The sequence below is a fragment of the Malaya genurostris genome, chromosome 1 (genome assembly GCF_030247185.1).
Source record: "Malaya genurostris strain Urasoe2022 chromosome 1, Malgen_1.1, whole genome shotgun sequence".
NCBI classification, from domain to species: Eukaryota; Metazoa; Arthropoda; class Insecta; order Diptera; family Culicidae; genus Malaya; species Malaya genurostris.
The window spans coordinates 66,309,915-66,336,652 of record NC_080570.1 but is presented as its reverse complement, the minus strand read 5'-3'; the positions used below and the strand labels follow the sequence as shown (position 1 = coordinate 66,336,652).

The window sequence follows — 26,738 nt, the reverse complement described above, 5'->3', positions numbered from 1 at the left end:
TATCCATTTTTAGCCCATTGTTTCATACCAACGCAAGAAATCCTTTTTATTTCGACTAAACAGTGCCGAACAGCTCTCTGGATCGTTGATTCATTGTTGCTTTTGTTCTATTGTGAGCGAACATGGCACCCGAACATGGATTTTCGCGCAAGATCGTAAAACCATATCCAGTTGTTGTGCTAACCATCTCAGCACATCTAATCTCTGAATTGTTTATGGATTTGTTTCGTGCGCCGTTCGATACCCGTGCGATACACATTTGGATCGAAAATCAGGGGTGGCATTATGTATCTCGATTCGACTGAAATTTTATCGAATCGACCACGTTTCGTATTATGGTTCTCGACTCGAAGTCGATCATCGAGCTTCGTTCGACTTCATTCGAAGAAGTATTAGATTATCGAGAAGTTTTAGCATTATGAAACCAAAACAATCGAGCTCGTGAACGACTGAACTCGATAAGAAATGGTCGAAAGCCTTATTACTATCGGCTATGAGTTTTCGAATACGTTTCTTTTTTATTTAGGTAGTTATCGATAACATCTTAGATTTTCATAAACATATTAGTATTGATAATCTTTATTTTAATGCATTGTTTTGTATATCGTTATATATATTTTGTGTGTTTGGCATATTATGTACAAGTCGAACTGTTTAGACTATTAATTAAGGGCAGCGTGGTGTTTACTTAAAATAACAAAAATAAGTCGAAACTAACCTATGCCCAGTAACTGTAGTTTGTAATAAAATTTCTGAATTCTGTAGACAGAAAACGTCGCTCAAACGGATTGTAGGAAAAAGCTTCTTCGCTCGATAACAATGAGCAAATAATGTTTTACCCGTATATTTAACTCAAGTAAATGGAAAAATTTGTCCAAACACCTTGAAAGTATTTAGAATATGCCAAAAGCATCACAATCTCGTGCTATTAGCGTGTATTTGACTCTTCAATAGTACCTAAATAGATTATAAATACTAAAAAGAATTGGTTGCTCCTGGTATATTAGCTAAAGCAATATCTTCTAATAAATATGATAAAATACTCCAAAGAAAGCAGCAAAACCTAAAAGCCTTCGATTAAAACTACACATATGGATGACGTAAATTGTATTAGACTTGAAACAATACATGAAAAACACAGAATTTTTTTTTATTATAAGTTCAAAAGTTCATCGATAAATTGTGTACAAGAACACACTTGAAAAAATTCTTTACGTTTTCAAATGGAGTGGAAACGAATCTGCTTCTTGATTTAAATTTCAGAAATGTGTTCATGTTAATTTCGTGCGGCAACTTAAAACCGCAGTATTACAAACAGTTTGCTTCTTTTCAGTACTTGAACTGAATAAATGTAATCGAAAATACCCAAACAATAAATCAGTTTAATTTTTTTTTCATGTATGTTATGACCAGAGATGCCAGATATTTTCATAGAAAATCTGTATTGATTCGTATAAAATATCTGTATTTATCTGTATTCGCTAATAAAATGAAATTTCTACAATACAATTATGTTAAAAGGTGTTATTCCAATAGATTATGGTTATAGAGTGGTAGATTAAATTTCATATCTTATATTATATTCATCGACGAAATTTTATAGTTTTTTTCCTATCAACAAAAATAGAATTATGGTGCCATATACTTGTCTAATTTGAAAATGTTCACTTCATAAGTTGAGATGGATTTCCAAAACCCTATATACAACGTCAAGTCAGGTAATACAATTGTCAGTCTGGCAATAATGTTTCATGATGCCAAGACTTATCTAACTTTTAAGTTCAATTTAGTTACAAATTTTAATATAAATAGATTTCAGTGTTCTTCATTAAATATCTGCACAAAAAATATATATTTAAAAAAGTGATTTGTACGTTGATTCCTAAACGTTTATCTCGTCATTGCAATCAAACACTAACAGATAGCTCAAATACTAATAGATAGTTTAATTTTTTCCTTGATACTTTTGGTGTAATCTGTATAAATCTGTATTAAATTTAAGAAATCTGTACTCTGTATTAAATCTGTACGTGCATGTAAAAATCTGTATAATACAGATAAATCTGTATAAATGGCATCTCTGGTTATGACTGTTCGAGCAGCACGCTTAAAAATAGTTACTCAAAAATGAGTAAGATCTCACTCATCTACAGAAAAAGTGGAACAACTCTAATTTAGAATAACTCCGAAGTTACTCAAATTTGAGTTTTTCCACTGGAAACGATATTTGGGTAAAATCTACTCATTTACTGAGTAATACTTCATTTGTACATGTACCAAAAATAGAGTAACTATCACTCAAATTTTGAGTGAAATTTTATTTCACATATACCAAATTTGTAAAAAAAAATTATTTCTATTATTAATTCTGAGTGTATTGTATTAAAATATTAAGTAATTGAACTCAATAATATATCAAGTGGTGGTTGCTTGGAGTAGTGTGTCAATCGCAAATTAACATACATGTCAGTTATGCTCAGGCACCAATCATACACTTATTCCTCATTAATGACATTTGAGCATATTCGGTTCCATTCTAAAGCACAACACGGAGTTTATCATTCCGGTTTTTGCAGACACAACACCGTTTATGTTGAGCGACACACCCTCGAAATACGCGATCTCACTAACAAAATTTACAACCTGTTGCTACAAATGGTTATTACAACTTTTAGACTGATCTTGCGAATAGTAACAAAAAACGAGTTATTGCGTTAAACTCAAATTTAGAGTAGGAGTTACTCAATATCATTAATGATAACTACTCAATTTTTGACGTTTCCATGTATCATTTGAAAATGAGTAACTAGTACTCAAACTCTGAGTAACTTTTTCTAAGCGTGAGCGTCAGTCAAAATCTAGTACCACATTGTTAGGATCTCGATCACGAGGTCGAAAGCGATACGTAATGCCTCAGTTCAGTCGAATCGACTTCAAAAATAATCGTTTCGAGCAACTCGATTCGAGATGCATAATGTCAGCTCAGCTGTTTCTTCGTATTCGAGAAAATTCTTGATGACCTCGATCATGAGTTGGCGGTTAAATGAACAGGGGGGCTGGTCTTATGAGCCAGTTGTCGTATGTTCGAGTCCCGATCTGGAAGGATTCTTAGTGTCAGTAGGATCGTAGCACCAGTCATGCCATGCAATGGTTCTGTACGCTATGAGTCGGGTGCGAAGTCTGTTGAAACCAAGGCATTGGTTTCCGATCATGGAGAACTGGATGAACGAACGAGTCCAGCACCTTCTATCAGTGATTTTGAAACTAGTTAGTAGTTTTATGTTATATTCGTTGTTTAAATGCGCCATTTTGTTTCAAAACAACATACCGAAAATACTTTAGATTGCGAATTGACGTGTCTCATGCAAAGTTATACCGAAACAAAATTTTATTAAAAAAATGACCTTTCTCATTTCTACTTATACATTAATTCTTTGAAATGATGGGTCGTACCCCCCGTACAAAAAATTACCCACCTGGGCTTAACATGTTTCACCGGCCCTGCTCACCACATAAAGTTTGTTGCCAAGCACGTGGCGTCGTACTGCGATATTTTATGGAGAATCAAGTCCTTTGTTCCGCAGCGTGTTCTGTTAAATTTTTATTTTGCTTACATCCATTCACAGCTCAACTACTTGGTATCGGTGTGGGGGCGAGCCGCTAGTTCTTATCTGAAGCAACTCCAAACTCTACAAAACAGATCCCTAAAAATCATTTTCAATAAACCCTTACTATTCTCGAGTCTATTGTTATACTCTGACAGAAACCATAATGTTTTACCAATAACCTACTTATGTGATGTCCAAACGTTGCTATTCATCCATGATACTTTGCATAACTCCACAGTTCACCATAACCTACGGTTCCCAACTATATCCCATTCTAGAACAACACGCCGTAGTAACAATTTGTTTTGTGTTCAAGCCTTGGTCAAAGACTAATGCACTTCCGCCTGATATACGAGGAGTAAACAATCGTGCCACATTTGCGGCTAGACTAAGGCACCATTTTAAGCACAGACTGAACGAGATATTTAGCTAATGTAGTTTTTTTGTTTTATAATGTAATGTATTTATCGTCAACATATTTCATATTAACTAATTTCCTAATATATTTGTACTTTCTTTCCAACATAGCGTAGTAAATAAATTGTGGATCCCTACAAATGAAATCTTTTCCACTGGGACTCTACTTTATTATGTAAATAATAAATTGCACATCAAACCATGAATAAATAGAATCTCAGCGGACTTTGTATCAAAATTAAATTTGTATTTCTAGTATTATTATTGCCAGTGTTTTTTTGTTTTATGTTTTCCGCTGAGACTAGTTGCGTCCACTACCAGGGGGCTCCAAATTGAAGCTTTTTGGTGTGGGGGAGCAATGGAGCAGAGCCACGATAACACTTTTGAAGCCATTGCTGAGCTTTTACAGAATTTTTCATCGAGAAACAATGGTAAATTAACACACGAAATTGTTTTGAATCAATTATTTAGAAAATGACGAAAGTAGTTTCACTTGAATGGCTGTCACTGTGTTTTGAATAATCGAAGTGTCATGAAAGCTGGTGCTTCACAAACGTCGTATGGATTTGGCAATGATAGCGCCATCTGGGTGTCAGTCCCAAGACTTGTTGAGTTATGTGTTATGTGCATTCAAGCACCAACGCCTCGTTTAAAACTTGAGCTTTATGACCAGCCCCTGCTATGACGTCATGAAACTGTGGCCAACATCATTCTGCAAAAACCAAAACAATGAAGAAGAATAGCTAACAAAAAATTGGATATTACAAACTACTTGTTTATTCAGTGCCCTTTATCGCACTTTCCCGTAAATTATCGATCAGAATATCATCATTACGATAAGAAAATTAAGATTTTACTCGATTTGAAATGCTCGAATGTTTGTTCACCATACTCTGAGCGCTCTGATTGCCTACTAAATGCCCCAGATGTCGGCAACGATAGCACTTGCTGGAGCGCCCTATCCTTGCCACCGGGCTGTTTATGACACTTTTGTAACCTATCCAGGTTCATTAAATGTAGACATTTATGAAACTGATAAATGATTCAATTCACTTTGCTGTCCAGAAAAATAAAAAAAACACATTTCAGAGAAAATCAAGACTTCAATCGCTGTGGCATTTGAAGATGTCTAAAGATACTGTCATGTGGTTTCGGGTCATTCAATAATTCAAACTGCTTGTAGATTTTCAACTGTCTCTTTTATTGTTACGGTATTTCTGAAATAGTTATTCATAGAGTTATAATCACATATGAAGCTACTAAATTTATTTGTTTATCGTTTTTAGCCTTTAAATCAATTCTTAGTTTTTTTTGTTTATTTCAAATTGTGTTGCTTTTACTTAACTTCAGGTTTGAATGTTTTGCTCACGGTGTTAAATAAACTCAATAATGCATTTGCCTCAGCTTCGGTTGCTGTTTGTTTTGTCTGCTGCATTGTAATCAATTTTTAAACAATGTTGGTTTTCATGGTTTTTTGTTTGCTTTGTTTAACCTACCAAGTTGTTTATTAAAAAGTAGCGACTAAAACAAATAACTACATTCAACGATAGCCCAGTTGTTTTTTTTTCATTTGTTGTATGCTTTTCACGTTGATTTACTTGCAATTGAACACCTATTTTGGAGGGGGACTAAAAATAACCTATAGCGTAAGTTGTAAAATAAAGAACTTGACAAGAACGAACCCAACTCTTATGGTTTTTAAGGTGCCCTTATGATTTTTGTTTGCTTTTTTTTTTTGCAACTAAACGAACTTTTTTGTTTTTAAAACTAGCTTTTTACAAAAAGTATTGTAAAGAAACGGAGCAAAGAGTAAAAAAAACTCACAAGAAAATATACCAACTTGAACAATTTTAAGTGACTTGTCGTCGGTGCTAAAACAGTTAATTTTTCCAGATAGTATTATTTTGCTTTTGTTCAGTAGGATAGTAGATATTTTTGCCAGAACGATAAAAAAGGAAAGAGGTGGACTCACTTTGATACTTCCTCAGTCGGATGTCCTCGTTTTTTGCGTTTTGTTCTCCCACGTATGTTTCTTCTCGTTCTTTTTTGCTTCATTATTATATTACATTAGCTAACATATATAGACAAAAAATATCACATTGTATAAATTAATTTAATTTATTTGAATTAAAATGTTTTCACTTCCCTCATTGAGCCAAGTTCTTTGCGTTTACAGTTCAGCGCGAAAAGAAAGAGGTTTGCTTTTGTCCATTCTAACCCCTTTCCAACCTGCCCAAGTGAGAAAAGTGTTTCAATTTGAGAAGAAAACTTGGGAGAAAACTTTCTACTTTTTCGTCGGTCGTATGATTCTTGCTCTCCCAACGGGGGTGGGTGGGTGACAAACGCTATTCTCCCATACACGAAAAAAAAGAATAAACGAAACAAAACAATTTGAACTCCAACTTGTTCGTGTTCCAAAGCTGCAGATATGTTCTGCGGCATCAACAGTTGTTGATATTTCCTTCTTCTGTTTGCTGCTTCCATTTGCATTTTACTCGCGTGTGTTTTTGTTTGTTTTATAACCGATATATATGCACTACTACTAAGAGAATCCTACTAACGAGAGACTATCTTGAAACTAGATTTTCTAAACAAAGAACTGTTTTTTCAGTGTTTTCTGTTGTTTCGGAGCGTATATGTTTTTTTTCTCATCTTTGTTGCTTGCTGCTCACAAACTCTATCCGAAGCCTACTGGAGACAAATATCGCTTCGGATTGAAACGGATGTCGCCGACGTCGACGAGGACGCCAATGTTGGCTCTGCAGAAGTAGTTGAAGCCCCATTGCCTGCAGAATTGGCTCCCCAGCGCTGTTGATACTGTTGGGAATGATGATTGTTGGAGACGCTGTTTATGCCGCCGTTGAGAAACTGCTTCAACTGACTGTCGGCCGACCCAGCAGACGACGGTGGTTCCGAAGCATTGCTGCTGTTGTTTGGTGCACTGTTGCGACTGCTTACCGAACCGGTTGCTTGTTGCATCTCTAGCTGTTGACGCAGTTGAGAATAGTTGCTTAGATTAAGGTTTAAATTTCGACCAATTGTGGCAACGGTTACAGCATCTGCCACCGCAGCGGCAACGGCGCTAGCTAGCCCTGCCGCGATGTCATTTACATTGACGATTGATGATGCATGTGAAAGGGACGGGTTGATTTTTTTGCCCGTTCCCTTGGCCAATGCAGATGGCATTTTAGAGTCATAGCAAACGAGCTGTTGCTTGAGCAGACCGTCGCCAGGGTTGCTAGTGAGATGATTGATCAGTAATGACGACGACGACGACGATGTAGACGAGGAAGCGCTCGTTGGCGTTGTTTTGGGGTTCAGTACTTGATCAAGCTGCTTCCGAGGGATTGTACCGGCTGCCTGCTGCAGTACGTGGGGTGTGATTGATGCCGCTCCTCCTATCGAACCGGTCGGCGAGGATGCAGCCGATGGGGTCAGTTGATACAGTGAAGCAGTGGATGGGATGTGTTGGGTAATGGCGGCGTTGGTGTTTGTGTTCGATAATGATGACAACAAACAAGACGATGATGCTGATGATGACAAGGTCGTCGATGACGATGATGGTGAAGTTGTGTTATTGGTTGTAGTAGTAGTGATGATAGCTGTTGGTGACGGCGACGTTGACATCACGGACGGCACGGATGTCAACATCTTATTTCAGCTCATCTTGACCCGCTTCCGGGGTGGTCCGATCGGTGGTATCTGCTGCGTTGCTAGGGCGCGAAATGCTTCGTTTATCAGGTGCGGGTGAGTTGTCACCATGTTCTTCCAGCCAACGGTGTCCATCACGTCGGTGGCATGGCTGCTGGGTTGATATTGCGCGATGAAATCAGAATGGTAGATAGAACGAGAATTGGAACAAGAAAAAAAGAGCGAACAATTAAACGATTGCAGTATTTTTGTGAATCTAAGCGAACGAATAAGGTTGAGGTTTAGTGCTCAGTACTCGAGCTAGCTTTGCAGCCAATCTAAACCCAAATGCAACTTACGTGTTGATGAAGTCTATAGTTTGCGCCTTCAGCTGGTCGGCGCTGTGCAGGTCGGCGAGGATCAGCGTCTCGGCAGCCGTTTCCACCGATAAATTAACACAGAGTGCTTCTTCACACATCACTTTCAGCTTTTCGAGGGCGTACTTGTCGGCTGCCGCCAGCAGATCATCCGCCATCTTGTCCAGATTGGGTGCCTTGCCGGTGTAGATAAACCGGAGCATCTCCTTTAATACTTCGTGGTCGACGTCGGTGATTGCTACACGATTCTGCTTGCGTTCCTCCATCTCATGCTCGAACATCGCCGCAAACACAGGACTACGTGCTGTGGGGAGAAATTGAAAGAAAAATCATAAACCAGTGGGCAAACCAAATTACAAGCGCCAGTCATTCTCGGCGATATCTTCACCTGCAAGGATTGCTTTGTGTGCTTGGAATTCCCGTCCGCCGACTGCCAGCGTCACGTCGCTGAATTTTTCATTGTCAAATAGGATGCCTAGATCCTCTGATAGTTTACATTCTGGCACTTTGAATTGTATTATGTTACTCTGACCGGAAATGTTGACGCTATCCGCGACCACACTGACCTGCAAACGATACAGAATAAAAGCAAAATCATACAAACTCTAGACCATCCACTGCTGGCAACTCACCTCGCAGAATATCGTAAGTTTATCCTCGGGCAGTAGACCGTTCGCTTCGTCCAGCAAAAAGTCTCGCCGGATAAATTTTTTGAAGCCCCAGTCCTTGCCCTGGACGAACCGGTACGCCCGCTGTGATTCCATTGCTTTCGTTTCTTCCCGTTTTGCGTTTAGTATCGAAAATTTGAACTTTGCCCGCACTTCAGATTTGTTGCAGGATACGAGCAGCAGGTAGAGGGATAGGTAGTCTTTACTCTCCTCGTCCAGGCCCTTGGGATTCACGCGTAAACACCTGCAAAGACGAACGGAAGAATAAAATGTTGAGTGATTTGGATGACTGGAATTAGTTTTCAAACGTCTGCTAGGTATATTAAAGTATTTATTAGTAAAATATTTTAGTGATTATACTGAGTTCCCCCTTAAAGTGCCAACTGCGAATGTGTAATGCTTTATTCGACTCAGTTTATCAACAGGCAACCATGTAATTATGTTAAATCGGAGAATATCGACAACTGTCAAAAAAGAGCAAGTAGGGCTTAGCTGGTTTCTAGTGAAGAAGAACATTAGAAATGGTTATAAGAGAAAATGACAGTTTCTCTTTGTTCTATCGAATTGACAATATCTCAATTCATCATTCTTTTCGGGATCGCAGCGAAATAAATATCTGTGTTTCAAAATCCAAAATCTGTTTACTATCTGTGATGCATGAAGTAAATATGAATTTGTGGAAATGTTGATCAGTTTTATAAAGTTATCCCTGTTATAACTTGTAGAAATCTGGGAAAAAATATGAGATCTGCACAGAAAAAAATCATGAATTCTACTGGCGACAGAATTCTACAAACAATACAATTCATAACTACTTAATTTTTCAAATGACGCAATATTCCACTCGCACAAAATTTTACAAGATCCAAATGTAAATTGCATTCGGCTACCAAGTGCCATTGTTTGGATTTATATATATATATATATATATATATATATATATATATATATATATATATATATATATATATATATATATATATATATATATATATATATATATATATATATATATATATATATATATATATATATATATATATATATATATATATATATATATATATATATCAATTATTCAATGAACAAATATGAGCTCCGTGGTTCAGTCGAGTAACCGATGTGCTTGTGATCTAATGATTCTCGGTTCAAGTCGCGATGCTGCTAACGAACTTTTGTTTTTTATTTCGTTCGAATTCAAGCCTTACATATTACATATTTTCAAATCACATAATTTTACATGTTCTTGAATAAAAATTTGTGTGAAATATGACGCTCCGATTATGTGCATCTTATAAGATTTAAAATAACAAGATTTTTTCGAACTTTGTAGTTTGCCCGCTAGTAGTCGTTTGGCAACCACGCTATTACACTGGATATAACGACTTGAATAGTAATCCCATATGTCACAAAGTCAGTTCATGCCAAGATTGACGGCATAATGTTTACTCTTTGCTCAGATGAAACAAATGAAAGTAAATCTTACATTGCCGATTCGTCAGTCAATGAGTGTGAAAGATGAACTACGAGACACATCAACATGAGTTGGGAGTTTTATTTTTAATGTATGATTTGAATTTTATGTAAACGAAACACATGAAAATTAAATGCAGAATGTTGCACTTTTTCCATTGCCACTGTTTAACATCTTTCTGGAAACACATTATGCTTAAATGCTAAATTATAAAATAACTTTAAAAAAAGAAATAATAGAACATAATAGAAAAGTCGTTTGTGTTTCCCGTCGATTCATTTTTACATTTTTCGGGTTTAAAAGAATGAAAATGTACTGTGATTCCAAACTGACAATACATAGAAAAATACACACACACACAATTGACACTTATTACATTACATGGAATTATCAGAACTAATTGGCTCAAGTGACACGTTCCCCTAGTTCAATTTTAGCTCACCATACACAGATTCAACCATGTATGGAGAACCAAAAACCCGGACTTATAACATCACATGTTTCGAGGTTTAAAAATTTATTAGAACGCATGAATCATGCTATAAATCAAAGTAAATTTACAACATTTTTGCCTTTCTCATATACTATGGCTGACAACCGACTTTTGATTCGAGGATATCAGGAACAAATGTTTTATATCATTCGACTCAATTCGTCCAAAAAAAAAATGTCTGAGAGTATGAGTATGTTACAAAAATATGCTCTTGATTTACCTCAAAGATATCTGAACTGATTTTCAAAAACTTAGATTCAACTGGAAAGTATCGTGATCCTATATCACGAGGTGTAAATATAATTGATGATGTAAAAGGGAATTATCTTTTTGAAACTAAGTAGTTAAAGTCTTCTAGTTTGCAGGTCTTGCAAGATGTTTATCAGATGTATGCGCTCAGACTATACGGACTCTTCTGTATTCAGTTCCGGAAGTGATAGTCCAAAACTCCAAGACGAAATTCATATAGATTTCTCTAAGATTTACAAAAGTATATTGGAGTGTTATGATCTCAATAGCTGATATTGAATTTTATCTAGAACTTCTTCCGGGTCGGGAATTTCAAGATGATGATTGTTAAAAATTCCAAACCGTCGTATGAATGACAACGCTAGAAAAGTTACGAGATTTTAATAGCTCTGATAGTCTCAAAACTATTCCTATTGGTAAGTTTTTTTAGTTGATGCCCAAACAAATTTACTTCGATGGAACCGGTTCCCAGTTTCGGAAGCGATGGTCAAATTGAAAATGAACTCAAATCAATTTCTCAGAGATTGGTGCTCTGATTTTCACAAAGTTGCAAGGTTATGATTACATAAGTTCTTATTGAATTTTGTTCGGATGAAGATTCCGGTTCCGGAACAAATCTCCAATAAAGCAAAGACGAAAAGTAACAACGAAATCTTCAATAACGATCTGAAAACTACAGTTTGTAGGACCTGCTAGTGTTCAACAAATCACTTCAGCGATTCCAGTCTCTTCAATTACAGAAATGCTACAAAATGGTTGACAGTTCGAAAAAACGTGTGATTTTACTTCGCTTATAAAGTGCACCAAAATGAAGCGTCATAGTTTACGCAAATTTACGAGCAAGAACAGAATAGTAAGAATATCGTCGGATTTCAACATTCTATGGCTACTGTGGCGACTTGAACCGAGAATCATTGGATCACAAAGAACGTCCGATAATCGACTGAGCCTCAGAATCAGCCTCAGAATCACACATTTTTATACTAACTCATACAGTAGATACGGGAATCATTTTGAAACATATTTTTCCATTCAATTTAATACACGTTTCCAATTATTTACTAATAATTGAATTTGAGTGTATTCCCAATAATTTTTTCCATGTAACATTAATTTCAAAACAAATATAAAGGAATTTTTCAGATCACAATCTCTGTTTTATATCATAACTAAATGAGTTTTACATGTACCTCACGTAATTTTCACTGCTTTTTACGGTTGGCTAGTGTAACGGTCATTTATATATTTAATCTATCTACTAAAAATATGTGTTTCTGTGGCTTAGTCGATAGGTACTACTTTGCTATATAATGGTCCGGCCTCTATCTTCTCCATTATTACTTTTGTTTATTTCATTTAAATTCATGTCATGTTTTAATCAAATTGTAAAATTCGGTTATGTATCATGCATACCTTTAGTTAAAGGTTGATTCAATGGAATTTGACAGATTTCCTTCTAACTGTGTGTGAGTAATCATCATATTTTTGGATAGCTGTTCTGATTAGCCTTCATACTATATTGTCAGTAGTCATCTCATATACGAAAACTATTAGGTAGAGTGAGATCTGCTGCCTCTGTTTCTTAGATTTACTTCAAGGGTAAGATGAAAATACTTCTCATTGAGTTCTCGCGTCTCTTCAAAATTCGCCCTGTAGAAGAATGGGTAGAACTTAATCGTGTATATCTCAAGTTGTACTAAACGTAACAACATAATTCTTTTTACATGCCATCAGAAATATGATCAGCAATTTCAACAGGGTGACATAATCATAAATATCTCAGAAAGTAAGTTTTCTCAAACTTTTCGAAACAATGAGGAAAACTCATTACATTTGGCTCGGGTACGCAATTGTTCTTCTGGTGCCTTAGACGGAACTGGACGTCGTGGTGAGGATCTTCCACCAACATCAGTAACAACAAGCCTTCTGCGTGGTATAAAACCTCTAACATTAGGTCATGCTTTCATTCGAATTTCGGACGTCGTGGCGAGCAGTCGCCTTCAACCAGCAGCAGGGAACTGAATCTTGAATTGAATTCTAGAACTGAATTCTGAACTTAATTTCAGGTTAAGAATTTTGTTTCAGACTTCAGTTTCAGTATTTAACTCTGAGACTGAATCCTAATTCCTAATTCAGGAACTGGTTTCTTGGTTAGATTTTGGATCTGATTTTATTTCTTTAATTCAAGTTCGGGCGTCAAATCCTGGATTCTAATTTAGGATTTTAACCTCTGAATTTAGAATATGAATTTTCGATCTAAACTCTGGAATTGAATGTTAGATCTGAACTTTGAACCTGATTTTCAGAATTGACTTCTTAACTAAAAATAATTCCTGAAATCAGTTTCAGAATTTAATTTCTAGATTCAGTTTCAGTATTCATTTCTAGAATTCAGTACTTGCATGCTAGAACTAAATTCCGAAAATGGATTTAATGAATTGAGTTATATTTTGGAACTGAATTCAGTTCCTTTATTACGGTTCGAAATTCTTCACGATTCTAGAACAAATTTCGGAGCGTCGATTCTGAAAGTGAGTGCAGCTCCATAATTTTAGAACTAAATTTATGATCTGATTACTTGATCTGGAATCCGAACCTGAATTTTGCAACTAAGTTCTGAACCTGTTCCAGATTTCGAATTTAGTGGTGGAATTCAGTTCAATGACTCAACGTTGGGGTCTGGTTATTTATATGTAGAAAGTGTATGCAAAATTGGAACAAACTTGGTGCAGTAGTTTTTGAATGACGATGGACACGAAACATGGACCTGCTTTCGAGAAAAACGCATTTAAAGTTTTTTGTCTATAAAATCAAAGGAAACAATTTACTACACAAGGGAGCCCGTAGGGTCTAATATTTTCCTTCAAAAAAGCATATATTTCCTTTTTTAATTTGTTTTAATAAAACATTTCAAGAATGTTGTGTCAAGTTTTTAAGTCAATCGAAGCAGAAGGTTTGGGGTCTATGCACCGAGTTCTTATTTCTTCGCAATATGAGATAAACGAAGATAAAGGCTCATAACTTGCTGAGTTTTGTTCCTAGGGGCATGAAAATTTCACAGAATATTCTTGAAATGTTTTACTATAAGAAAATACGAAGAAAATAATAAATGATTTTGCAAAAGTGTTAGACCCTACCCGCCCTTTAAAGTATTCCCAAAGGATTATGTGAAGTTTACCTCTACTATCTAAGTCTTAGTTGTTTCTTGTTATTTAATTTTAGAATATGTTTGTCGTTATTAAATTAGTATAAATGTTATCTGTTAAAATGGAATATTAAACCAAATGCAGCAAAAACACAATTAATTATCTTTCCTCATAAGCCAAGAGCTTCTTTTCTTAAACCAAACAATAATCACATTCTCAAATTGAATGGTTAGGAATTGACATGGTCTGATCAAGCTAAATACTTAGGTTTAACGTATGACAAAAAACTCACTTTCAAGGATCACATTGAAGGAATCCAGGCAAAGTGTAATAAATATATTATATCCTCTTATAAACAGAAATTCTAAGCTCTGTCTAAAAAACAAATAGTTAATTTATAAACAAATTTTCAGACCAGCCATGCTTTATGCAGTACCAATTTGGTCAAGTTGTTGTTCCACCAGGAAGAAAACGCTTCAAAGGATTCAGAATAAAATTCTTTAAATGATTTTGAAGCGTCCTCCCTGGATTAGTACAAATGAGTTACACAGACTCACAAATATAGAACCATTAGATGTAATGTCACATAATATTATAAGCGAATTCCGACAAAAATCGATGCAATCTTCAATTGAATAGATTCGCTCTCTGTATTAGTTAGTAGGTTAGTATATAAGTTCCTTTTCCCCATTACACAATACAAGTAGGTTTAGAATTTTCCCTACACAAAAATCTCAGAATTGCGGAAACCAAATCATGTATATAATAAGGCTGAAAAGTCACCACTTGTGGCTGACTACCCAATTTAAAACTTAATAATTTAATTTTAACTCATATTCCAACAGATAGTTATTAAAATAAAAAAAAATAGTCTAGATGCACCAGGGGCTGGGGTCCACTAGGAGATTGATAGTACCTATTAGCTTTCTCCGGACAGTACCAGTCCAGATGTCGTGTGGAATCCGGTGAAAAAAAAAATGAACCAACAATAGATCCACTAGGTTCCTGCTTCCATGTCGTAAAAGGCAACAATTGCAGGAATTTCTTTTTCCTTTCAGTTATCAGATATTTTTAACGTTTCATTTCTGATTACTCTATTTTTTTAAATTTTCTCTTCATTTTCGGCTAGCTTGGGAGAAAAGTGGGTATGTTTTCTTCTTCCATGTTATTGCTTGTCTTTCAAGATTACAAATTGAATTATATAAACCAACTATTGCGCAACTTCGTTAATATTACAAAGTTAATAACAGAGATAACATATATCAGAGTATTGAATAAATAGTAAAAAAACTTAAATAATAAATTTGATAAATTATTTTTTTCTCGGTCGCCGGCTGCCCAGATCAACCAATATGACCAATTAATAATTTTAATAAATAATTAAAATAACTAAGCGGAAATAATAAACAATCAAGTCGTGCGTGAAACCTTTGTTTGATGGTTTAAAATAATTTTATAAAAAAATTTGGAATATGTCACTATCCACCTAACAGTTAGATGATACCTTTTTTTTAAATCAATCCGCATGTGTTTTTTGCGTAATTATTCCTCGATGTTTTTAGATTTCATGAAATAATTTTCATGACCAATCGACGAATCGAGGATAGTAATTGTATAAAACCCTTAAATTATTCCCTTAAATCTAAATTCCATGAGATGTAGATATGAGTTCCTCTTTTGTTGTTTTGTCAATATTTATGGTACTTCTAGAAATGGTAATAAGAGACCAGCATAACCCAAAAAAGATCGTATGTCCATGAATAAGTATGACGAAAAAATTGAAACAGTTTTGAGCCAAACTTTGAAGATTTTTTGGTATCGCTTCTATGACGGTTTGAATTTTAAAAACTCATCACCTTGTAATTTCAAAATTGGAAGTCTAAATCGGATAAAATTCACAAATTTTGTATGGAACCATAAGTTTATTTTAATTTAAATTTTTGTTTATTGAATTCGTTTTTGCCTTCTTTTAGCTTCTCTAGTCTCGATACTTTCGGAAACAGAATTCGGAAATCTATGTAGCCGAAATTAGTTAAATTCGCCTAATTGATCATTAGTTTCGAAATTTTTGAAATTTAGTGATTTCAAAAGTAAGAACTGTGAATCAAGACTTCCCAGGACTTCAGTGTCGGATATTGTAGAAACGTGCACTCGGGAAGCCAGTGAGTTTAGTGGTACATCCGAGCTTCTTGAAACCAGAACATTCTAGGTCGCACGCGTAGTAACAACAAGTGTTGGACTAACATCCCTTCCCATTCTTTAGACGATCTACGTTTGGGCCTGGCCGGCGCCGATACTTATTAATGAATTCTGCGGTTACCATAATATGTACATTGAAGGATGATTTACCAGTTCCAGGTACTGTACAGTTTCAGCTAATCCTAATCAGTAACGGAGTAGCAACCAAGGGTGGTCGCTCAATTCTGGAAGCGAAGTGATCAAAGTTGCTAAATTCACACAATCTACTAATACGGTCTATTTTCTATATTCGGAAGTGTTACATTACCCACCCGCCTTTATTAGAGCCGAAGCTAAGACATTGTATTCTATTTTATCACAATTCATTGATTGAAAGTCGAGTAATCGGTTAAATATCATGGTGACTTTATTAATTTATTTATTTCTTATTGGGTTTATCGGACATATGTCTAAATGAACCGACAGAGTGGGAAAAAGCCTATATGAGTTGAACAAATTTCATGCCATTCTCAGACAGGCGCAAAAACCACTATCTTTTTAACAACAAACACAAAACAAAAAGCAATTACAATGCGTCAAGTGAAATAATATTAACACATGGAAAAAAACAGCCCTTATAATATAGTTCGTTTCATTCTTTCAGCGAAGCGACGGGAAGGCTCATCGAACTCAAAAATTGTTTCAACAGAAGTAAAAGCTCGTGTGCACGCAGTTATAGGTTCGTTACTTCTAAATAAAGTCCTGTGGAATCCGTTTTGCAGTAGAGTCGTATATCGCAATGACCTGCTTGGTACTCGAAAACTAATTTTGCTACGCAATTCTGGAGCATCGATCTCCCCGTTTATTCATTTTGCAATGGTCAATGCTGGCTGAATTTTTCTTCGGCGCTGTAAAGTTTCGATTCCCAATAATTGGCATCTGTCCGGGTATGGTGGCAAGTTTACAGGATCTCTCCAAGGCAAATGTCGTAATGCCATGCGAACAAAGCGTTTCTGAACACGTTCAATTCTAAGGCTCCACGATATTTGATACGAACACCAGATTACTGAAGCATTTTCCAGAATCGGGCGGACAAGTGAGCAATATAAAGCCTTCAATCAAAGCGGATCTTTGAAGTCTTTGGTAATTTTAGAGATGAATCCCAGCTGACGGGAAGCTTTCGAAATAACTAGCGACCGTTGGACATCGAACGTCAATTTGGCATCCAGTTGTACACCAAGATCACACACCTGAGTCACTCTAGATAAAATTGTTCCATCAATGCTATAGTCGAATATAATGGGACGTAGAATCCGATGAAATGTGATCACTTGGCATTTGGTTACATTGATAATGAGTTTATTTTCCCTGCACCAATTTTCGAACCTTGTAAGCAAATCTTACAGTCGTTGGCAATCCTCAACACTACGAACGGCGAGATACAGTTTCAAATCATCTGCGTAGATTAATTTACAACCAGGTCCCAAGAGTAATTCAACATCGTTGAAAAATACTACAAATAGCAAGGGTCCCAAGTTGCTACCTTGCGGAACACCTGATTTATTCGAGAATTCGAACGACGCAACGTTATTGATTTTTACACGCAGTTGTCTATCGGGTGAGGTGACTATTGGTACAATAACCCTAGTTTATTTAATATCAAATAATTTTGAAATCGCCCCACGACGAGTGACCTATAAGGTTAAAATCGGGGAAAGAGAAACGATATAATTATTATTGTCAAATGATGAAATGTTGGCAAATTTTGGAATATCTTATCTGTATATATTTCATTTAGTAAAACATTTGGCAGCCAGACTCTACACGCGTAGAAAAAGTTATTCGAAACAGAGTAAGATCCTACACGTATTCAGAAAGTGGAGCAGTACTGAAAAAGAGCAACATCTTAGTTACTCAAGGTTTGCATCATGTACTAAAAAATTACCCCAATTGAGATTAGAAGTTACTCATGATCATTGATGGTAACTGATTGTAACAACTCATTCAAAATGAGTAAATAAGTACTCAAACACTCAGTAGTGTGTGACTCTGAATTTTACATGGTACCAGCAAATTAATCAATTTTGACTAATTTTCATCCAATTTCGGGGCTCCATTCCATAACCCAATTCTAGTTAAAGTGGATCGGAGTAATTTCTATAAAGCTCGAGCAAATAAAGACTGGAAAGAAAGCCATTTCTAATCCATAGTAAGTTATATTTACTTAACAGTTGAGTTCGTTTGTAGCTTGAATGTGATTTATTTAATTTCAGTTTTTTTACTTATTGAACGAACCTCTCGCTGTTGGATAGTTTTATGTTTTGACAACAATGGCAAGGGCAAATGAAACAAAAAAAAAAAGATTTTAAACAAATCAGAATTGAGTAAAAAGTTGCCATTCAATGGATACTTTCATGTTCTCTGTGTACGTCTATCGATCGATTCCTGTACTTTCGTTATCAATTCAGTAGTTTCGAACGGATCCAATGTGCAAATTTAGCGCTCACCAAGAACGGACATTTCCATTATTTTCGGTGAAAGTAAAAAATGCAGAAGAAATTCACAGTCAATAGAAACGCGAATTTTTTTCTGTAACTATGTAGCAAAACGTCCGAAAATACATTTCCCACGTAGAAAGAAAAAAAAGAAAGAAAGGAAACAAAATTTAGAGCATCACTTACCATTTGAGTTTGTCGTTAGCACCTGCGGAGAATGTGGAGGATTTCAACACTTCGCCCATCTCTTCCCGGCAGAAGCTGAAATTGTTGATGGTCCACATATAACTGAATTTTACGACTTTGACCTGCAAGAATAAAACGAAACAAGAGGGAAATCGTCAGCGATGAATGCAGCAAACCGTTACGACGGATCGTTTAACTTTTCCAACAGAACATAAATCGATAGCTTTTCATAATTGGACTCGAGAGGAAGGTGTTGTACTCGGATTAAATGTAAATATTAAATATCGAGTAAAAAGAAACGGTGGAAGTGAAACACAGAAGATGAAAGAAAAAAAAGAGCTGTGGAAGGCACGTTTCTTTTCTTTCACCTTCGCCTGGCTTTGGTTTTCTCCCAGGCTCTTAAGTAACAATAAAGCATGATGGATGATGACTGGAAAGGTGCGGAGAGGAGGTGGGCGCGCGTGCGACGGCTTCATCCACGAGGCGCAACGCGAAGTCGCAGACACAACAGACAGAAAGCGCGCGCGCCATGGAGCAACCGTAGCGCGCACATGGTTATGTAAAAGAAGCAAAAAAGAGAAAATCGCCTTTCCTTTCGATAGCTGGTCGTAACCAGATAGATATTATAGTAATTCAGTTTCATTTTGAAAATATATTTTCTCTCCTCGAGGTCATCGTCGGTAGCGGTTCGGGTCGTTGATGTGGCCAGTTCTGAGTCACTTCCTCCCGAGCAACTGCAGAAACATCCGCCGGAATCGTTCGGAGGCTCGGAAGCGGTATCTTCCACCACAGGATCACTCGGTGTCGTAGGAATGGTCGTCGTCGAACGGATGGTGGTGGGTGTAATGGGACACCTTGGCGGAACGGTGGCCACCGGAGTGGTCGTCGATGCTGTCTCTAGGCATTTTTCTTCCATCGTCGTAACACTCGACAGAAGGAGGTTTCACTTTGGCACAACAGCTTGGCCTCACTTATGTAATCGCCTGTTTCACTTCGGCCAGCTGTGGTTTGGTAACTTGCACTTTATGGTATTTCTTTTAACGGATATCACACTTGGTCTAGAGCTTATTGGTTAGCTAGAACAATCAATCAATCAAGCAATCAATCCAACAAACAAGCAAACAAACGACACTCCGTCAATACACTTCACGTTACTTAAACTGGATTCGTTCGGAACTAAACTCGGATGCACGGCGCACGCACGGTACAACACTGACACCTCCAGTAGTGCAACGAAACGCACAAGCCCGAAACGATCGACGCGCGAATACAACACGCCAGTTTGAGCCTCTGTGCGCGGAGAAAGAAAATTGGAGAGTGAGAGGCTCGGGCGGCCCAGTCGAACAAGCAGCCCCACAAATGCCAGCAGGCGGGTGGGTGAACAAGTGAGCGAGAGAGAAAGAGAGAAAGAAACACAGCGAGAGAGAGAAAGAGTAAGTGTGTGTATGTCGGTAAAAGTACGGTGAAAAAGAAAGGCGTTTACCAAGAAAGAAACTGTACGATGAAAGACCCATAGGTGCTGCAATCTCCGCGATATCCCAGCGTCTCATCAGGGTCTTGAAAGTGATATTATGTAAGCGGAGAAATGGAGAAGGTTACCACCGCCGCCGCCGCCGGATGGACGTGCCGTTTGTTGTTGTTTTTATGAACACTGGCGAAAGGGTGGAGGCACTGGCAAGTGGCGGTTATCCTACTGGTAAGCGAGAGTGTGCCGAAGAGAAAGGTATTTTCGGTATAATTGGCTCGCACGACGAAGGACACCTCACACAGGTCCGGGAGGTTCACGGGAACTTCGAAAACAGTTTTGACTAGTAATAAGCAAGACTGCACAATACATTCAAACCAGCGATAGGGAACTGTACAAAAAAAAAACAGACCGAAAGTACAAAGTCTTATCCTTCAATCAGTTCCGCTACTCTTGGTACTCTAGACGACAATCGACGGCAAGACTACGCGCTCGTTACGATCGGAGACAATCACCGCTGCCGCAGAAGGTTAAAAGCGACAACTTAGTCGTATCGCAGAGGGCATAGGCGGCAGGCTGGAACCGATTCATAACGCTCACTTCACTTTCGATTTCGAAAATCAATAAACAAAGAAACTGCAAAAAAAATGGACCGAACCGATCGCATCAGTATGTGCACCAAATGCCCAATGGTCGTACGACCAACTGGAAGGATGAAGCCTTGAACGGGCCGCTGACATCGCAATGTCTTACTCACCGTTCGCATTTCGGACTACGATGAACTACAAAGTCAACAAAACATAAACGTTTTCCAGAAAGTTTGGGTTGAGCAGTCACAATTTTACCTAGAAAAAATTCACTAAGCTGCGGAAGCAAACACTATCTTGTCGAAACTTGTTAGGCAACAATTAGTCAAAATCTTTACTACAAAAATTAGTAACAATAAGAAAACAATTTGAACTCTTACTTATTATACGTAAAATCTTCGGAGAAACAACCAAAAAATTATAAAGGGAGAAAAAGTATTTGCTCAGAAAAAAATAATTTAATGAGAGGGGGTAAAACGCATATTTTTAATAAATATTTATATATCTTAACGGTAGAATAATATTCCTAGAAGCTTCATGTATGACAACCTTCAATAACGATTGTTTCCCTAATTCAGAACCAATTTTTCACAGCATTTAGTGAAAAATGCAAAATAAAAAAAATACTAATTTGTTACAACTAGTGGAGTGATTTAAATGACGGGTTAAAATTCAAGCACACTTCACCTTGTAGCTCCGCAACCGGTAGTCGTATCCTGATGGAATTCAATAGCTGCTTTGAAGCGCAACATTTTATTTGGGCCTAAGGTTTGTGAAAATCGTTGTGCTATTTCTGAGAAAACGAAGTGAGTTCTACCGTACATCCAAAATCGGGAGTTCGTGTTGTCCAGTCAATATTTTACAAGACATGTGAACTAAAGCAATTTATATACTGTTTGATGGACAGAGAAGATGTTTGGATGTAAGGTATCGGTCGGGTGACGGCCAGGATGTATGTAGACCATGTTCGATGTACGTTGCTACTATGTCTGTTTCGCGTTTTAGAGTGACTAAAACAAGATCAGAGTGGCGAAATGGTAGCGCGTATGCACGGAATGCATAAGAACGCAGGTTCGAGTCCTGTCTCTGAGCGTATCTTTTTTCCAAAAATTCATCTTTTCTGTTAGTTTTTCTTTCACTTGGCTTCTTCAATATATATTTCCGCTCAGTCATTGCAAAAACTGAATTTATATACTATTCTTGAGCAAGTAGCCCATCTTCACATAAAAAATAAATAAATAAAAGCAAACCTTTTGAATTTACAGTTAGTTAGATTCTAATAAATTTCAAAAAAAAATCGAAGGTGTGATAGTGCCTTTCATTTGAACCCAAGTTTGTAAAAATCGATTTAGAAAGTGCACTTTTTGTCACACAGACATTCTGCGATCTCTAAGAACTGAGTGAAATGGTATATGCAACTTGGCATTCAGTTTTTGATAGTGGTTGCATAGTGGAAGGTATACTTTACAGATGCTAGACTGTTCAAAAGTATTCAGTAATTTGATGAAGCGACAAAAAGACACATCCAGTGTGCCTTAATATTATAATATATTATTGAATAAAAAAAAAAAAAAAAAGACACATCATAAAAATCTCACATATCAGTATACATTTCAAGGCGGCCGTACAAATTTGAATATGTGCGGAGGTACCGTTCAATTAAGTGGTTTCCTGAGTTCTGTTTTACCGTTGGATTAGTTTAATTGACAAATATATGTTTCCGGGTGGAAAAAGGTAGCGAGTCGCAAATTTTCATTACTGCTTTTTTGTTCATCAGTCTATTTCAAGTCTGTTTTTTCGTTGGCTACAGATAAAAAAAGAAAATGAAAAGAACCTTTAGGATTAATTATAATTAATCAACAATTTATGGACTATAAGCAATGACTGACTGGTTTGAGAAATCTGTAATCAATGCCACTCCTAGTAAGTAATACAATTTATTTCAAATTGTGTTAAAAAGCTCTTATTTCTTAAAGCTTTTTGCATGAAGTAACAACTTTGCAAGATTAGGGCCGTATCGTTTGCTTATTAATTGCATTTCAGCTCGCAAACAATAAAATTACTACATGGAAAAATGTGAATAGTTTCGAGTGTATATTTTTGATAAAAAAAAACGTCTCTAGATCGCCAAATACCAAATGTCATGACAATCTATCCACTCGTGTTTGAAAAACAGTTGATCGTGTCAGACGAGTTCTTGTTTCATGCATAAAAGCAACGGTAAAATTGAATGATTTGCGGTACGGATTGGTCCACCATCCCCCGTATTCTCCAGACCTGGCCCCCATCGACTATTAGCTATTTCCAAACATGAAAAGGTTTCTCCAGGAAAAGAAACTTTCGTCAAATGCTGAGATCATTGCGGAAACAGAAGCCTATTTTGAAGGCATTGACAAATCTATTTTTTAATTTTTCAAAGGGCATCAAAATGTTGGAGAATCGATGGGTCAAGTGTGTCGCTCTGGATGGAGATTAACTGAAGATTTAAAAAAAATTTCACGATAAAAAATTGACATTTTCTTTGTTAGGCCCGTGACTACTCATTCCATGTAGTGGTACTAGCAAACAGCAAACACTTTTTTTGGTATACAAATCCTTTTCAAAACATTGGTGCCAATTTCCATTCAGAGTAATTGTGCGTGTGTATGTGTCTGTGTGAGCTCACTGGATGACAGCTTAACTCTTAGCAAAATCGATAACATTAAAGTAAATTGATGGCATATTTACTATGGGCTAACAGGAATTATTACTTCTTTGGTTGAGTGAAATTAGGACAATTTACTGTTCTACCATAACATATATTGACAGCAAAATGAAAATACTAAAAGGAGGAACTAGTTCGAAACGCCTGCACAATTCTTTAACGTAACAACTCCGTTTATTTAAAATTATGTTTTTACAAAACGTGTATACTTTTTCGAAAGTCGCATTTATTTGAAGGCGATTAATTATTATTGTTTCAACCACACATTCAATGTCATTGTGCATTATTCCAAGTACCTGATGGGATACTAGATCTTGTAAAACGAAAAATTTGGTTATGTATCTATTTCGATGTCAAATTCAGCAAAATTCAGCAATTTACACTTGGTTAGGAAGTACAAACGGCATGAAGTCATATGTATCATTTAAATGCTTCTGTGGCTCTACCGACTAACGGACGTTCTATGCGAACTAATTATTCTTGGTTCAAGTCGGCTCGGTTACCATTTTTTTACATTGAATTTCAAGCTATAAAATTTTCAAATCACACATTTTTACTTTTTTTTGGATGAAAACCGATGTTTTTTATGACATCTGACCTTAAAAAATCGATTCCGGGAATTTTATGTCGAGATGGTCTAAGAGACATTTCAATACTATTGATAATGCACATCTTATTACATGTAAAACCACAAAAATATTTTCAACTGTATGGAATGTGTGGACTGGATATATAAATCATGCATTAAATCAACTGTAAAAATATGTCATTTTGCTTTGGACTAACAGGGGTATTTTTAACATTTCAAAAAAATGACATAACACATGCATATTAATCAAAAATATTCTGAAATTTAGTGATTATTCATTATAGAAAACTGATTTCTAAATTTGCTTGAATTTTTTAAATTGATTTAAATCGGGTTATGTTGATGTTGTTCCTTCATTTTGCTTCATGAACGATGTCCAGTAGGCTGGAATTAGGGCTGTCAGAATGTCGTTCGATTAATCGAGTAATCGATTAGTAACTCAAATAATCGACTGATTCAATTGATTAGTTTGAAACTAAAATTCGATTATAAAGTTAAAGGAACAACTCAAACAATAAAAAAATGTAATCGAATAATTAATCGAGTAATCAATTAACAAGCAGATCTTAAAATTGTCACACATTTTCAATGGCAGAATCCAATCCAACGGCCTCATATTCGTTTTTTACTGTCTCATTCGTAAATGATCGCATCCAAAACAATCGAAGAGAGTATCAATGTTATTAACGTCTGCAGTGAGAATCAGCAGAATTTCAGTTCTCATTCTTTCATCGATATAATGAAAATCTGTGGCGTTTGGATATAAAAAGTGACTGAAATATGATAAATCGATGTAACTACACCCCAGAACCTCTTTGGAAACCAAAACTACTACAGATTCGAGCAAGTAAAAGTCATTGGGAAACCTTTTTCTATCATTTTCGTTTCTCAAAGCTTCGGTTGAATACCAACACAGCATACTATGGAATTTTCACTGAAATCCGCAAATGACGGAAAGGGTAAATGAAAAAAAAGAACACAATTTTGAAACTACTGTTCCGCTTATGTCATTGACTGGACATCTCTTTCTCATAATTTGCAAGCGCAGAGTCATTTTCGAATATTTTGAATCAATGAAAATGGTTTGGTTTGAAAATATTTAATAATTTAAAAAAATCCAACATATCTAGTTGGAATATGATTTTATAGTGGTTTACAGTAGAATTTTATAAAGTTCAAAGTTATAATGCTAGATTTATGAAGTAACATTGTAGACTACTACACGTAAATATTGAGGCTTTTTCAAATTACACATATTGTCTAAACAATAATTCAAAATTATACCTTTTACAGATAAAAGTACATATATCGTAAAGTTTCCTTTTATGCAATATTCACCTAACCAGTGACCATTTCTGTAGAAACAAAAAAAGAAAATTATAGAATGATAGTACTCAAGGGAGAGCAAGAATGTGAATATATAGAACGGAAGGGTGAGACGTGACAGAGGGTCATTTAAGCAAGCAGAAATCTTCTAGTAACTTATCTTTTACCTTCTACCAGATGAGTCGGGCATAGGCATTATTCTTTTGCCGGTTCGGATAGTAAATGGTGAAAGACCTTTATCACTACTTTCCGACATACCAGAGACTCGGGCGATTCGCATTGTTCAGATGTCTAAGTCCGACTCCTCTGGTAGAAGGTAAAAGTTATGCAACCCGGTGTACGAATGTCTTCTGATTGATTATACCATCCATTGGACTATTCTATCGATAATAGTATTTTAGAAAGGCCAGACTATGAGACGTAATGACCATGACCATGCTCGGTCATATATTGTGGATCCAGTCAGAAATTATTCAGCTAATAAAGGATGGAATATTCGATCGTACACGTCTCATGGAGAATCGATACTTTGAAAAAAAGTTGATTCCAGTTTTATAATGAAAATTTGTGTTTGTTTTGAGCTACAAACACTTAACCTTGGTACTGGTGTACGTAATATGGGCAATCAAACACGAATATTTCAAAATTATTAATACAGAATGAGTCTGATATGCGGCTGATTTGATACTATTTTCAATGAACAACACGTGGCATAAAATAAACTTATTTCCACCTATGAATGTGATAATGCCGTTCTTGCTATTTCAAAATAACACAAATTTTCGAAAATGTCTGCTATTTGCTCTCGAAATTAGACCAATGACCCAATAGAAATTTTGAGGAAATTGGTTCAGCTTTCTCCGGCAAGAAAATCTCAGAAAAGTGCCACACACAACTCATACAAACAATTCAGACACAGACATTTTTCTGCTTACTCGAAAGTTATATAACATTTAAGGTTTTCTCCGCAATTGTATATCTTTTCCATAGAGAAAGATACAAATTAAAACCAACTTTTCGAATTTTGAAGAAAACCCCGCGTTTTCTTGTCACAATATTCAAACAAACATTGCTATGATGTCTTCCGATTGTTAATTCCTAAATGATTGCTATAATGTTCTCTAAAAATGAAAATTTTTTCTATGA

At 36.1% G+C, this 26,738-nt stretch overlaps 2 protein-coding genes across 3 annotated transcripts in view; both read right to left on the bottom strand.

The window, feature by feature from the left end:
* Nucleotides 1–5,740: 5,740 nt before the first annotated feature.
* Nucleotides 5,741–7,676, bottom strand: LOC131440347 (uncharacterized). The gene has a single exon (XM_058611583.1). The coding sequence runs from the start codon at nt 7,674–7,676 to the stop codon at nt 6,714–6,716; it is 963 nt and encodes a 320-aa protein (XP_058467566.1). The 3' UTR covers nt 5,741–6,713.
* A 6-nt stretch (nt 7,677–7,682) lies between these two features.
* LOC131440346 (protein roadkill) overlaps nt 7,683–26,738 on the bottom strand; it is a 54,679-nt gene continuing 35,623 nt past the window's right edge. The window contains exons 3-7 of one of the 2 annotated variants that reach the window (XM_058611581.1): nt 18,922–19,043; nt 8,665–8,944; nt 8,421–8,598; nt 8,015–8,336; nt 7,683–7,830 (exon numbers count right to left, since the gene is read on the bottom strand). In XM_058611581.1, the coding sequence (XP_058467564.1) occupies nt 7,683–7,830; nt 8,015–8,336; nt 8,421–8,598; nt 8,665–8,944; nt 18,922–19,043 (1,050 nt within the window). The remainder of the gene's footprint in view (nt 7,831–8,014; nt 8,337–8,420; nt 8,599–8,664; nt 8,945–18,921; nt 19,044–26,738) is intronic. The other variant, XM_058611582.1, reaches the window with a different exon arrangement.

What these genes read in the sequence shown, in the direction of transcription:
- LOC131440347 (XM_058611583.1), bottom strand. Translation starts at nt 7,676, where the DNA reads ATGTTGACATCCGTGCCGTCCGTGATGTCAACGTCGCCGTCACCAACA.